The sequence below is a fragment of the Bombina bombina genome, chromosome 11, assembly GCF_027579735.1.
Source record: "Bombina bombina isolate aBomBom1 chromosome 11, aBomBom1.pri, whole genome shotgun sequence".
Classification (NCBI taxonomy): Eukaryota; Metazoa; Chordata; class Amphibia; order Anura; family Bombinatoridae; genus Bombina; species Bombina bombina.
The window spans coordinates 65,184,960-65,203,338 of NC_069509.1; the positions used below are offsets into that span (position 1 = coordinate 65,184,960).

At 37.1% G+C, this 18,379-nt stretch overlaps 1 protein-coding gene across 1 annotated transcript in view; it reads right to left on the reverse strand.

Moving 5' to 3' along the window:
• Positions 1–18,379, reverse strand: part of LMF1 (lipase maturation factor 1) — a gene marked incomplete in the record, with an annotated part of 853,471 nt that overhangs the window by 283,933 nt on the left and 551,159 nt on the right. Inside the window, 1 exon segment of the mRNA XM_053695262.1 lies at positions 4,393–4,560. Within this exon segment, the coding sequence (XP_053551237.1) occupies positions 4,393–4,560 (168 nt within the window).

Consider the following 18,379-nt stretch of genomic DNA (forward strand, 5'->3'; position numbering starts at 1 on the left):
GGACCATCCTGGCTCCATTTCCAGCTGCTTGCTTAAGGTTGCCACCTCAGCCATGTTTTCCTGGACAGCAGTAAGTTACTCGGTGTGCAGGGAGAAACATGAAAAGTGTTGTCCTCCTTGTACACCCTAAAGCATTTGTAACTTATAACCGTCCTTGAAAATATGGTCAGTGTAGCAACCCTACTACTGCTCCTAGATGTTAGCCAGGAAACTGTCAAAGACAAAGTACAGAACAGGTACAAAACCCCAAATCCGGAATTCCAAAAACCAAACTTATTCTGAAAATCCAAACTTTTTAATTAATATTTTTTTTTAAATAAAACATTCTTCTCTGTCTGTGTCTTTGGTTTGATTTTTGTGTTATAAAATGCAAATAATAGTCTATATTTATATCAAACAACAGCTATTACATTAAAGGGACACAAAACCCTTACATTTTTTTATCATTATCTAGGTAGAACAAACAATTTTCCAGTTTTACTTCTATTATCAAATTTGTTTCATTCTCTTGCTATACTTTGTTGAAGAAGCAGAAATGCACTACTGGTTTCTAACTGGACACATGGGTGAGCCAATGACAGTCAGTATATATATGCAGCCACCAATCAGCAGCTAGAACCTATGTTCTTTGCTGCTTCTGAGCTTACCTAGATAAACCTTTCAGCAAAGGATAACAAGAGAAGGAAGCAAATTAAGTAAATTGGAAAGTTGTTTAAAATTGTATGCTTTGTCTAAATCATGAAAGAAAAAAGTGTGGGTTCATGTCTCTAACTGTACTATTCTTCTGAGGTTACTATGTATACAAAAGTATTAAATATTATAGAAAAATACCTTTAGGTTACATGTATAAGCTATATAGTGACATGTAAATATTACCTAAATACAAAACCACAACAAGAAAGGTGCTGGACTGGGTAATTGTGTGGCTTGCAATATAGCCTCAATGCTGTTCCCATATGTAATGTAGAAAAAACCTACTATGTAGGTGTGTGTAAATATTGGACTCGAGTGCTAGTATCCAGTTCATTCAATCGTACCTGTGAAATATCACTGTTGTTGCCATACTGCAACCAAATACGTAAACGATAGAGTTACCTGTAGCGTGAAGAAAGTCCAGACCATAAAGCACTCAGAGTAAGCTGCAGTCCTTGCTAACTCAGTATCGTGCCTGTTCCTCCTGTCTTTACGAAAAAGGCTTCTACTGGCGGAGTGTCCTGATTGAACAATCAGTGGTTACATCATCAGGGCTGGAAACCACTTCGTCAGGGGATGTGGGGCATCTAGGGCAGGGTAAGGAGTGAAGTCTTGCACTCTCTTGTCGCCACTTTACCACTTTAGGTTATCCGTCACCCCCCGGCTTAAACGCAGACACCTCCGTAGATCCTTCCTGAGGCGCTCCAATCACGTGGTGTCTCTGACGTCACTACTTCACTCTTATCTCCGCTCAGGTCACAGACGGACAGGTAATAAGAATAGCACTCACGGAACTCTCCAATAAGGGAACAGCTCCACAGGTGTTGAGGGAAAGCTGCTACCAAACAGGCTAGAGCATAAACAATCCAAGAACGAGAAACGGTAGCAGCAATATTGAGTTAAAAAGTTCAATCTTTATTTTCCATCTTTAAAATACTTGCTCCATAGAGTGAAAATATATAGAATCAGATACACGGATGAAAAACAGTATACGCGTTTCGACGTGAGCCGTAATCACTACTGATAAAAGAGTACATTCAGTACTAGTTCAAAAAGGGTGTACTAAACCCTTATTGGATAGAACCATAGATTGGTCCAGCCAATAACCGTGCATCTGTGAGTGCTAATGTCTAATCAAAAACAAGTAAGCACAATATGTGCAGTGTTCATTGAATAACACAATGCATAACAAAATTCTATATTATACAATACAATTCACAGTATATACAAAATTCCTAGAAAAATACAATCAATATCATGGTTGAGAAAAAAAACAAAAACATATCTGTACCGTCCCAAAAATAGCGCAATCACTCTAATGCGGTAGGACTATTATAGTGTTACCAGGGCATGGATATAGTAAATATAATCTATATAATTATATAAGGCATATATATGTCTGCTGAGGCCACACATAACTAAATATACTGCAACAGTATACAAAAAGATACATTAAATAATGATAGACTGCAAAAAAGTGTTACAAGCTCTAGTATGATGCAATAGATGACAGAGTGTTGTAAAAAGCAATCATCAGGACCCGTATGGAAAATGGGACATACAGTAATGTAATAATGTGTCTGGATGTTTTAGACAACATATGTATCAAAGATCCCCTAGTGCATGGGTAAATGTGTAACTAAGAACGATGTTTACAAATAGTGTATAGTCATACAATAAATACATAGGTAAAGCAAACAAATAATGTATAACATTTCAACATCAAAAACTTTGATACCCAGATAAGATAAAAATATATATAGAACAAAGGTGTCGGCCGGTTAGCTGGCCCTATGCTATATATTAAGATGAAACACTTAAACCTGGAATCTAACAATAAATACAAAAATGTATTGCAATATCCATCTGTTTATTCCCAATAATTAATGAGATAATATTCTGCATTAAGGCCTAGCGGGACCTTCATAGATAGTTTGAAAATCCATAACATTTCTCGTCTTTCTAAGAGTTTCTGTCTATCCCCACCCCGTCTGGGGGGGGTTACCTTATCAATGGTTAACCATTTAAAGCTAGACACATTCTTCCCATGTATGGTAACAAAATGTTGAACTATAGGTGAGGAGGACTTATATTACCTAAATGACATGCTATTGCTATTTACACTTGGTCCCATCCCTCCTCATAACTGTCCCATTTTACAGATGCAAATATTCTAACATTTAATTATTCTGAAATCCAAACCTTTTCTGGTCCCAAGCAGTTTGGATAAAGGGTTTTCTACCTGTAATAGGAAGAACTACATTTTGTTTGGTCAGCATTGGCAAAACAGTTCCTCAACTTTGTGTTTCTTATCAATTTTTAAGACTATCTGACCCAACCAATTTGTATGTTTCGTATTCCTGTTCTTGAAGACTAAATGAGACCTAAAACCGTGACCTTTCCCAGCCGTGTCACGTTTACGGAACCAGGGGATTTTGCGCCTCACAATAACAGCAATTTCTTTACTATTTACACTGTGAAATAATGTATTGAACACCACAACTTACAACTTTGATTTTTTTTGTGTGCTGCTCTTTTATTCACAAAATATCTTTCCTAAGGAATCAGAGACACCTTTGGAAGTCATATACCATACAGAGGGTGGAAAGCTGTGATACGTTTGGTATTGTTCCACCAATGTCTAAAAGAGTCTTGTTATTACCAGTAGTGAAAGGGACATTCCAACCAAATTTGTCCACGTGGATGCACTTGTTTTCAACAGAAGCATTTTTGTAATATACATGTATTAGCAAAAATGCTTCTAATAAAGGCTTTAGCTGCTTCAAAAGTGTATTTAAGTATGCACCAGCATTTTAAACACAACTCTTGCTCAGAAAGCCTAAGGTGCCTGTAACATCTGGTAATGACTCAATTTGTTAATTGCTGACAGAATACAAGCCCCACTGGTGCTCTGAGCCACTGCAGTATTTAAAATGCTGGTATACTGAGAATATCTAACTATACTTCACATGCCAATACATGTAAATTGTAATTATGTTTCTATTCAAAGATATAATTAATCTATGTGCATTTAAATTTTGACCGGAATGTCCCTTGAAGTTTTCAACTATAGTATGATCAAGTTCCTGTGCACATTATATATGTTACCATTCCCATGTTGTAATATATGAAAGTGTTTTGAAAATAAATTCTCTGACTAATGAAAACACACTACTTCCAACATTTTCCCTAAGATTTCTTTGATGCTTACAACGTTTCTCAATGTATTACATTTTATTACACTTGATAGCATTAAAGGTTAGATGACATCTGAGAATGATTTTGCTTCATTATAAAGTAAACGGGACTAGGAAACTCAAACCATTATATACCCATCTAGTCTGAGCAGATAAAGTGCTATTATTTAACCCACACTGAGTCTTACTTGTAGGGTCAAAGAACATTCACTCTTTCTCAATGGGGAAGTTGAATCATTTCTTTATCCCCGTTGAGTAACTTGAAGTTCACCATGAAAGAGGACATGTGTAAGTCTACAGCCAAGACAGCTTAAAAATAAAGCCAAGTAATATTGCTTTGCCAACCAACCATTAAAGAAGATTTTAAAAAGCCAAAAATGATTAAGTGGCGTTTAAAACAAAATGCTAAGAAGCTTTATATGTGTGGTTAGTTGGTCAACCAAATCATTTCCTGTTGATATTATTGTGTGTAAAAATGGAATGATGTGGGGCGTGAATTTACCTGGAAAAGAATCTGGAGAACCCCGTTAATAAGACACATGCGACGACCAAGAAATATAAAGAAGGGTACAATCAGCTCGATGAAATGATTGCATAAGGTTTCAAACTGGTGGAATGAGTCTGGGCTGCGGTGCATATAATAAGCCAGTGGATTTGGCACGGGCTGCGTCTGTAAAGGAAAGAGAATAATGTAAAGCAGAGGATTCTGGGATTTTATTATATGAACAACCGTTAACCCTTTTAAGAAAGACAGATAGATGAAAGCAAAACTACATTTAAAGGGAAAGTAAAGTAAACAATCTATTTAATCTTTTAGTTGGAGCATGGAAATGAAATTTCTTTGTTTTCTATTATCAAATTTGCTTTTTCTCAAGGGGGCCAATTTATCAAATGTCAGGCGGACATGATTTGCTGTAGCGAATCATGTCCACCGACATCGCTAAATGCTGACAGCATACAATGTCCGCATTTATTATTGCACAAGCATTTCACACATTCACATTCGCGGCCAATCTGCTAGCAGGTGGTGTCAATCACGTGTATTTAGAACTGTGTAGGAGCAGTATTTGCAACAATGTTTATAGCAATGTTATACAATATTGCAAACACTGCTGCTGTAGAGTAATAAATACCCTACATAGGATTACTCTTTAAAGGAACATGAAACCCAAAAAAATTCTCTCATTATTCAGAGAGAGCATACCATTTTACATAACTTACCAATTTACTTGTATTATTAAATTTACTTCATTCTCTTTATATTCTTTGTTGAAGGAGCAGCAATGCACTACTGGGAGCTAGCTGAACACATATGGCCAATGACAAGAGACATATATGTGCAGCCACCAATCAGCAGCTAGCTCCCAGTAGTGCATTGCTACTCCTGAGCCTACCTAGGAATGCTTTTAAACAAAGGATAACAAGATAATACAACAAATTAGATAATAGATACAAACTGGAAAGATGTTTAAAGGGACAGTAAATTTAAAATTAAACTTTAATGGTTTAGATACAGCAAAAGATTTTCACAAATTTCCAATTTACGTCTATTAAATCTGCTTTTTTCTCTTGATATCCTTGGCTGAAGAGAAAATCTAGGTAGACTCATAGGGCCCCATTCATTAATGCACAGGCGGTCAAGGTTACCAATTAAGACAATGCCGCCCCCTGTTCTTGCTCGGGTACAAGGCCTGTCAATCACCCCAAGTGAACAAACGCTGCTTCTTAAAGGGACAGTCAAGTCCAAATAAACTTTCATAATTTAAATAGGGCATATAATTTTAAACAACTTCCCGATTTACTTGTATCACCAATTTTGCTTTGCTCTCTAGGTATTCTTAGTTGAAAGCTAAACCTAGGAGGTTCATATGCTAATTTCTCAGACCTTGAAGACTGCCTCTAATCTGAATGCATTTTGACCACTAAAGGGCATTAGTTCATGTGTTTCATATAGAAAACATTGAGCTCATGCACGTGAAGTGACCTAGGAATGAACACTGATTGGCTAAAATGCAAGTCTGTCAAAAGAACTGAAATAAGGGGGCAGTCTGCAGAAGCTTAGATACAAGGTAATCACAAAGGTTAAAAGTATATTAATATAACCATGTTGGTTATGCAAAACTCGGGAATGGGTAACAAAGGGATTATTTCTCTTTTTAAACAACAAAAATTCTGGTGTTGACTGTCCCTTTAAGTTGCCATCAAGGGGTCTAAATCAGCTTTTGCTGCTTGTTAAATGGAGCTCATAGGGTCTCAGTTTGTAGCAGTGTTATACATTGTTGCAAACACTGCTGACATGGAATCCTAAAGACCCATACACTCTTGACCTTCTATGACTTTACCTAGATTTATTCTTCAACAAAGGATACCAAAGGAACAAAGAAAAGTCGAAACCAAAAGTAAATTGTAAAGTTGTTTAAAATTCCACGCTCTATCTGAATCATAAAAGTTTAATTTTGACTGTACTGTCCTTTCAACCAATAAGACTGAGTAGGAAGCAGAATTAAATTAAGTTTAATGTTGACCTAACTGTCCCTTTAATGTAAAAAGAATACATATATATTGATCCATTTTTTTCTGCGTATAAAGATAGAATGGGATTTTGTAGCCTGATGAGTTCAAAGCTTAGAGGAGATCAAACGTATTTTTCAAATATTATTTTAGCCAAACTTTTCAAGAAGAATGATGAATAGCAGAGACAGAGATAACCATGAGCCCCTTATGAAGGCAATGTGAGAGAAACGCGTATAGAAAATGCAAAACACACAGTGGTAATGTGAGTCAAACACAACTGTGAAATACATCAAAACAGATACCAAACACTCATCATGAGACACTTAATAACAGGCGATCAAGGAGATAAGACATCTGCACAAAATGTGACACACAGAGAGATGGTGAGAGGCATGTATTAATAATGTGACACACACAGAGATAGTGAGAGGCATGTATTAATAATGTGACACACACCGAGATACTGACAGGCATGTATTAATAATGTGACACACACACAGATACTGAGAGGCATGTATTAATAATGTGACACACACAGAGATAGTGAGAGGCATGTATTAATAATGTGACACACACAGATACTGACAGGCATGTATTAATAATGTGACACACACAGAGATACTGACAGGCATGTATTAATAATGTGACACACACAGAGATACTGACAGGCATGTATTAATAATGTGACACACACACAGATACTGAGAGGCATGTATTAATAATGTGACACACACACAGATACTGACAGGCATGTATTAATAATGTGACACACACACAGATACTGAGAGGCATGTATTAATAATGTGACACACACAGAGATAGTGAGAGGCATGTATTAATAATGTGACACACACAGATACTGACAGGCATGTAGTAATAATGTGACACACATACAGATACTGAGAGGCATGTATTAATAATGTGACACACACACAGATACTTAGAGGCATGTATTAATAATGTGACACACACAGAGATAGTGAGAGGCATGTATTAATAATGTGACACACACAGAGAGATACTGACAGGCATGTAGTAATAATGTGACACACACAGATACTGACAGGCATGTAGTAATAATGTGACACACACAGATAGTGAGAGGCATGTAGTAATAATGTGACACACACAGATACTGACAGGCATGTATTAATAATGTGACACACACAGAGATACTGAGAGGCATGTATTAATAATGTGACACACACACAGAGATAGTGAGAGGCATGTATTAATAATGTGACACACACACAGATACTGAGAGGCATGTATTAATAATGTGACACACACAGAGATAGTGAGAGGCATGTATTAATAATGTGACACACACACAGATACTGACAGGCATGTATTAATAATGTGACACACACAGAGATACTGAGAGGCATGTATTAATAATGTGACACACACACAGAGATAGTGAGAGGCATGTATTAATAATGTGACACACACACAGATACTGAGAGGCATGTATTAATAATGTGACACACACAGAGATAGTGAGAGGCATGTATTAATAATGTGACACACACACAGATACTGACAGGCATGTATTAATAATGTGACACACACAGAGATACTGACAGGCATGTATTAATAATGTGACACACACAGAGATACTGAGAGGCATGTATTAATAATGTGACACACACAGAGATAGTGAGAGGCATGTAGTAATAATGTGACACACAGAGAGATAGTGAGAGGCATGTATTAATAATGTGACACACACAGAGATAGTGAGAGGCATGTATTAATAATGTGACACACACAGAGATAGTGACAGGCATGTATTAATAATGTGACACACACAGAGATACTGACAGGCATGTATTAATAATGTGACACACACAGAGATAGTGAGAGGCATGTATTAATAATGTGACACACACACAGAGATACTGACAGGCATGTATTAATAATGTGACACACACAGAGATAGTGAGAGGCATGTATTAATAATGTGACACACACAGAGATAGTGAGAGGCATGTAGTAATAATGTGACACACACAGAGATAGTGAGAGGCATGTATTAATAATGTGACACACACAGAGATAGGTAGAGGCATGTATTAATAATGTGACACACACACAGATAGTGAGAGGCATGTATTAATAATGTGACACACACAGCAGATACTGAGCAGGCATGTATTAATAATGTGACACACACAGAGATACTGAGAGGCATGTATTAATAATGTGACACACACAGAGATAGTGAGAGCATGTATTAATAATGTGACACACACAGAGATAGTGAGAGGCATGTATTAATAATGTGACACACACACAGATACTGACAGGCATGTATTAATAATGTGACACACACACAGATACTGAGAGGCATGTATTAATAATGTGACACACACACAGATACTGACAGGCATGTATTAATAATGTGACACACACAGAGATACTGACAGGCATGTATTAATAATGTGACACACACAGAGATACTGACAGGCATGTATTAATAATGTGACACACACAGAGATACTGAGAGGCATGTATTAATAATGTGACACACACAGAGATAGTGAGAGGCATGTATTAATAATGTGACACACACAGAGATAGTGAGAGGCATGTATTAATAATGTGACACACACAGAGATAGTGAGAGGCATGTATTAATAATGTGACACACACAGAGATAGTGAGAGGCATGTATTAATAATGTGACACACACACAGATACTGAGAGGCATGTATTATTAATGTGACACACACACAGATACTGAGAGGCATGTATTAATAATGTGACACACACAGAGATACTGACAGGCATGTATTAATAATGTGACACACACAGAGATAGTGAGAGGCATGTATTAATAATGTGACACACACAGAGATACTGAGAGGCATGTATTAATAATGTGACACACACAGATACTGAGAGGCATGTATTATTAATGTGACACACACACAGATACTGAGAGGCATGTATTAATAATGTGACACACACAGAGATACTGACAGGCATGTATTAATAATGTGACACACACAGAGATAGTGAGAGGCATGTATTAATAATGTGACACACACAGAGATACTGAGAGGCATGTATTAATAATGTGACACACACAGAGATACTGAGAGGCATGTATTAATAATGTGACACACACAGAGATACTGAGAGGCATGTATTAATAATGTGACACACACAGAGATACTGAGAGGCATATATTAATAATGTGACACACACAGAGATAGTGAGAGGCATGTATTAATAATGTAACACACACAGAGATACTGACAGGCATGTATTAATAATGTGACACACACAGAGATACTGACAGGCATGTATTAATAATGTGACACACACACAGATACTGACAGGCATGTATTAATAATGTGACACACACAGAGATAGTGAGAGGCATGTATTAATAATGTGACACACACAGAGATACTGAGAGGCATGTATTAATAATGTGACACACACAGAGATACTGACAGGCATGTATTAATAATGTGACACACACAGAGATAGTGAGAGGCATGTATAAATAATGTGACACACACACAGATACTGAGAGGCATGTATTAATAATGTGACACACACACAGATACTGAGAGGCATGTATTAATAATGTGACACACACAGAGATACTGACAGGCATGTATTAATAATGTGACACACACAGAGATACTGACAGGCATGTATTAATAATGTGACACACAGAGAGATACTGAGAGGCATGTATTAATAATGTGACACACAGAGATACTGAGAGGCATGTATTAATAATGTGACACACACAGAGATAGTGAGAGGCATGTATTAATAATGTGACACACACAGAGATACTGAGAGGCATGTATTAATAATGTGACACACACACAGATACTGAGAGGCATGTATTAATAATGTGACACACACAGAGATACTGAGAGGCATGTATTAATAATGTGACACACACAGAGATACTGAGAGGCATGTATTAATAATGTGACACACACAGAGATACTGAGAGGCATGTATTAATAATGTGACACACACAGAGATACTGAGAGGCATGTATTAATAATGTGACACACACACAGAGATACTGAGAGGCATGTATTAATAATGTGACACACACAGAGATATTGAGAGGCCATGTATTAATAATGTGACACACACAGCAGATACTGAGAGGCATGTATTAATAATGTGACCACCACACACAGATACTGAAGAGGCATGTATTAATAATGTGACCACACACGAGCATACTGAGAGGCATGTATTAATAATGTGACACACACAGAGATAGTGAGAGGCATGTATTAATAATGTGACACACACAGAGATACTGAGAGGCATGTATTAATAATGTGACACACACAGAGATACTGAGAGGCATGTATTAATAATGTGACACACAGCAGAGATACGTGAGAGGCATGTATTAATAATGTGACACACACAGAGATAACTGACAGGCATGTATTAATAATGTGACACACCCACAGAGATAGTGAGAGGCATGTATTAATAATGTGACACACACAGAGATAGCTGAGAGGCATGTATTAATAATGTGAACACACACAGAGATACTGAGAGGCATGTATTAATAATGTGACACACACAGAGATACTGAGAGGCATGTATTAATAATGTGACACACACAGCGATAGTGAGAGGCATGTATTAATAATGTGACACACATAGAGATACTGAGAGGCATGTATTAATAATGTGACACACACAGAGATACTGACAGGCATGTATTAATAATGTGACACACACAGAGATACTGAGAGGCATGTATTAATAATGTGACACACACAGAGATACTGACAGGCATGTATTAATAATGTGACACACACAGAGATACTGATAGGCATGTATTAATAATGTGACACACACAGAGATACTGAGAGGCATGTATTAATAATGTGACACACACAGAGATACTGAGAGGCATGTATTAATAATGTGACACACACAGAGATACTGAGAGGCATGTATTAATAATGTGACAAACATAGAGATAGTGAGAGGCATGTATTAATAATGTGACACACACAGAGATACTGAGAGGCATGTATTAATAATGTGACACACACACAGATAGTGAGAGGCATGTATTAATAATGTGACACACACAGAGATACTGAGAGGCATGTATTAATAATGTGACACACACACAGATACTGAGAGGCATGTATTAATAATGTGACACACACAGAGATACTGAGAGGCATGTATTAATAATGTGACACACACACAGTTACTGAGAGGCATGTATTAATAATGTGACACACACAGAGATAGTGAGAGGCATGTATTAATAATGTGACACACACAGAGATACTGACAGGCATGTATTAATAATGTGACACACACAGAGATACTGAGAGGCATGTATTAATAATGTGACACACACACAGATACTGACAGGCATGTATTAATAATGTGACACACACAGAGATACTGAGAGGCATGTATTAATAATGTGACACACACAGAGATAGTGAGAGGCATGTATTAATAATGTGACACACACACAGATACTGAGAGGCATGTATTAATAATGTGACACACACAGAGATACTGACAGGCATGTATTAATAATGTGACACACACAGAGATACTGAGAGGCATGTATTAATAATGTGACACACACAGAGATAGTGACAGGCATGTATTAATAATGTGACACACAGAGAGATAGTGAGAGGCATGTATTAATAATGTGACACACAGAGAGATAGTGAGAGGCATGTATTAATAATGTGACACACAGAGAGATAGTGAGAGGCATGTATTAATAATGTGACACACACAGAGATACTGACAGGCATGTATTAATAATGTGACACACACAGCGATAGTGAGAGGCATGTATTAATAATGTGACACACAGAGATACTGAGAGGCATGTATTAATAATGTGACACACACAGAGATACTGAGAGGCATGTATTAATAATGTGACACACACACAGATACTGAGAGGCATGTATTAATAATGTGACACACACAGAGATACTGACAGGCATGTATTAATAATGTGACACACACAGAGATACTGAGAGGCATGTATTAATGATGTGACACACACAGAGATAGTGAGAGGCATGTATTAATAATGTGACACACACAGAGATACTGAGAGGCATGTATTAATAATGTGACACACACACACAGATACTGACAGGCATGTATTAATAATGTGACACACGCAGATATAGTGACAGGCATGTATTAATAATGTGACACACACACAGATACTGACAGGCATGTATTAATAATGTGACACACACAGCGATAGTGAGAGGCATGTATTAATAATGTGACACACACACAGATACTGACAGGCATGTATTAATAATGTGACACACACAGAGATAGTGAGAGGCATGTATTAATAATGTGACACACACAGAGATAGTGAGAGGCATGTATTAATAATGTGACACACACAGAGATACTGAGAGGCATGTATTAATAATGTGACACACACAGATACTGAGAGGCATGTATTAATAATGTGACACACACAGAGATACTGACAGACATGTATTAATAATGTGACACACACAGATACTGAGAGGCATGTATTAATAATGTGACACACACACAGACACTGAGAGGCATGCATTAATAATGTGACACACACAGATACTGAGAGGCATGTATTAATAATGTGACACACACAGAGTTACTGACAGGCATGTATTAATAATGTGACACACACAGATACTGAGAGGCATGTATTAATAATGTGACACACACAGATACTGAGAGGCATGTATTAATATTGTGACACACACAGATACTGAGAGGCATGTATTAATAATGTGACACACACAGATACTGAGAGGCATGTATTAATAATGTGACACACACAGATACTGAGAGGCATGTATTAATAATGTGACACACACAGAGATACTGACAGGCATGTATTAATAATGTGACACACACAGAGATAGTGAGAGGCATGTATTAATAATGTGACACACACAGAGATAGTGACAGGCATGTATTAATAATGTGACACACACAGATAGTGAGAGGCATGTATTAATAATGTGACACACACAGAGATAGTGACAGGCATGTATTAATAATGTGACACACACACAGATACTGAGAGGCATGTATTAATAATGTGACACACACAGAGATAGTGAGAGGCATGTATTAATAATGTGACACACACAGATAGTGAGAGGCATGTATTAATAATGTGACACACACAGCGATAGTGAGAGGCATGTATTAATAATGTGACACACACAGAGATAGTGACAGGCATGTATTAATAATGTGACACACACAGATAGTGAGAGGCATGTATTAATAATGTGACACACACAGAGATACTGACAGGCATGTATTAATAATGTGACACACACAGAGATAGTGAGAGGCATGTATTAATAATGTGACACACACAGAGATAGTGACAGACATGTATTAATAATGTGACACACACAGAGATACTGAGAGGCATGTATTAATAATGTGACACACACAGAGATACTGAGAGGCATGTATTAATAATGTGACACACACAGAGATACTGACAGGCATGTATTAATAATGTGACACACAGAGATAGTGACAGGCATGTATTAATAATGTGACACACAGAGATAGTGACAGGCATGTATTAATAATGTGACACACACAGATACTGAGAGGCATGTATTAATAATGTGACACACACAGAGATACTGAGAGGCATGTATTAATAATGTGACACACACAGAGATACTGAGAGGCATGTATTAATAATGTGACACACACAGAGATAGTGAGAGGCATGTATTAATAATGTGACACACACACAGATAGTGAGAAGCATGTATTAATAATGTAACACACACACAGATACTGAGAGGCATGTATTAATAATGTGACACACACACAGATAGTGAGAGGCATGTATTAATAATGTGACACACACAGAGATACTGACAGGCATGTATTAATAATGTGACACACACAGAGATACTGACAGGCATGTATTAATAATGTGACACACACACAGATACTGAGAGGCATGTATTAATAATGTGACACACACACAGATAGTGAGAGGCATGTATTAATAATGTGACACACATACAGAGATACTGACAGGCATGTATTAATAATGTGACACACACAGAGATACTGAGAGGCATGTATTAATAATGTGACACACACAGATATACTGAGAGGCCATGTATTAATAATGTGACACACACAGAGATACTGAGAGGCATGTATTAATAATGTGACAAACACAGAGATACTGAGAGGCATGTATTAATAATGTGGACACACACAGCAGATAAGTGAAGGCATGTATTAATAATGTGACACACATACAGAGATACAGACGAGGCATGTATTAATAATGTGACACACACAGAGATAGCTGAGCAGGCATGTATTAATAATGTGACACACAGAAGATAGTGAGAGGCATGTATTATTATGTGACACACACAGAGATAGCTGAGCAGGCATGTATTAATAAGTGTGGGATCACACAACACAGAGATACTGAGAGGCATGTATTAATAATGTAACACACACACAGATACTGAGAGGCATGTATTAATAATGTGACACACCACAGATAGTGAGAGCATGTATTAATAATGTGACACACATACAGAGATACTGACAGGCATGTATTAATAATGTGACACACACAGAGATACTGAGAGGCATGTATTAATAAATGTGACACACACAGAGATACTGACAGGCATGTATTAATAATGTGACACACACAGAGATAGTGAGAGGCATGTATTATAATGTAACACACACACAGATAGTGAGAGGCATGTATTTAATAATGTGACACACACAGAGATACTGAGGGCATGTATTAATAATGTGACACACACACAGTTACTGAGAGGCATGTATTAATAATGTAACACACACACAGATAGTGAGAGGCATGTATTAATAATGTGACACACACAGAGATAGTGAGAGGCATGTATTAATAATGTGACACACACAGAGATAATGAGAGGCATGTATAATAATGTGACACACACAGAGATAATGAGAGGCATGTATTAATAATGGTGACACACACAGAGATACTGACAGGGCATGTATTAATAATGTGACACACAACAGAGATACTGACAGGCATGTATTAATAATGTGACACACACAGATACTTGAGAGGCATGTATTAATAATGTGACACACACAGAGATAGTGAGAGGCATGTATTAATAATGTGACACACCACAGAGATACTGACAGGCATGTATTAATAATGTGACACACACAGAGAATAGTGAGAGGCATGTATTAATAATGTGACACACACAGAGATAGTGAGAGGCATGTATTAATAATGTGACACACACAGCAGATAGCTGAGAGGCATGTATTAATAATGTGACACACACAGATAGTGACAGGGCATGTATTAATAATGTGACAAACACAGAGATAGCTGACGAGGCATGTATTAATAATGTGACACACACAGGAGATAGTGACAGAGGCATTGTATTAATAATGTGACATACACAGAGATAGCTGACAGGCATGTATTTAATAATGTGACACACACAGAGATCATGACGAGGCATGTATTAATAATGTGACACACAAGCAGATAGCTGAGAGGATGTATTAATAATGTGACACACACAGAGATAGTGAGAGGCATGTATTAATAATGTGACACACACAGGATAGTGAGAGATGTATTAATAATGTGACACACACAGAGATAGTGAGAGGCATGTATTAATAATGTGACACACACAGAGATACGTGAGAGGCATGTATTAATAATGTGACACACACGAGAGATAGCTGACGAGGCAATGTATTAATAATTGACACACACAGAGATAGTGACGAGGCATGTATTAAAATGTGACAACACATAGATACTGAGAGGCATGTATTAATATGTGACACACACAGATAGTGAGAGGCATGTATTAATAATGTGACACACACACAGATACTGAGCAGGCATGTATTAATAATGTGACACACACAGAGAAGTGAGAGGCATGTATTAATAATGTGACACACACAGAGATAGTGAGAGGCATGTATTAATAATGTGACACACACAGAGATAGTGAGAGGCATGTATTAATAATGTGACACACAGAGATACTGAGAGGCATGTATTAATAATGTGACACACACAGATAGTGAGAGGCATGTATTAATAATGTGACACACACACAGAGATACTGACAGGCATGTAAGAATAATGTGACACACACAGAGATAGTGAGAGGCATGTATTAATAATGTGACACACACAGAGATACTGACAGGCATGTATTAATAATGTGACACACACACAGAGATACTGACAGGCATGTATTAATAATGTGACACACACAGAGATAGTGACAGGCATGTATTAATAATGTGACACACACAGAGATACTGAGAGGCATGTATTAATAATGTGACACACACAGCGATAGTGAGAGGCATGTATTAATAATGTGACACACACAGAGATAGTGACAGGCATGTATTAATAATGTGACACACACACAGATACTGAGAGGCATTTATTAATAATGTGACACACACAGATATAGTGACAGGCATGTATTAATAATGTGACACACACACAGATACTGAGAGGCATTTATTAATAATGTGACACACACAGCGATAGTGAGAGGCATGTATTAATAATGTGACACAGCACAGAGATAGTGACAGGCATGTATTAATAATGTGGACACAAGCACACAGATACTGAGAGGCATGTATTAAAAATGTGACACACACAGAGATAGTGAGAGGCATGTATTAATAATGTGACACACACAGATAGTGAGAGGCATGTATTAATAACTGTGACACACACAGGCGATAGTGAGAGGCATTGTATTAATAATGTGACACAGCACAGAGATAGTGACAGGCATTATTAATAATTTGACACACACACAGATTACTGAGAGGCATGTATTAATATGTGACACACACAGCGATAGTGAGAGGCATGTATTAATAATGTGACACACAGAGGAGATAGTGAGAGGCATGTATTAATAATTGTGGACACACACAAGATACTGAGAGGCATGTATTAATAATGTGACAACACACAGAGATAGTGAGAGGAATGTATTAATAATGTGACACAACACAGATAGTGAGAGGCATGTATTAATAATGTGACACACACAGATAGTGAGAGGCACGTATTAATATGTACACCACACACGCAGATACTGACAGGCATGTATTAATAATGTGACACACACAGAGATAGCTGAGAAGCATGTATTAATAATGTGACACACAACACAGATAGCTGAGAGGCATGTATTAATAATGTGACACACACAGAGATAGTGAGAGGCATGTATTAATAATGTGACACACACAGAGATAATGAAGGCATGTATTAATAATGTGACACACACAGAGATTAATGAGAGGCATGTATTAATAATGTGACACACACAGAGATTCTGGGACAGGCATGTATTAATAATGTGACACACCACAGATACAGACAGGCATGTATAATATATGTGGACACATACAGAGATAGTGAGAGGCATGTATTAATAATGTGACACACACAGAGATAGCTGAGAGGCATGTATTAATAATGTGACACACACAGCAGATAGCTGTGAGGCATGTATTAATAATGTGACACACACAGAGATACTGAGAGGCATGTATAAAAAATGTGACACACACAGAGATAGTGAGAGGCATGTATTAATAATGTGACACACACAGAGATAGTGAGAGGCATGTATTAATAATGTGACACACACACAGATACGTGAGAGGCATGTATTAATAATGTGACACACACCGAGATAGAGAGAGGCTTGTATTAATAATGTGACAACACACAGAGATAGTGAGAGGCATGTATTAATAATGTGACACACACAGAGATATGACAGGCATGTATTAATAATGTGACACACACAGAGATACTGAGAGGCATGTATTAATAATGTGACACACCCACACAGAGATACTGA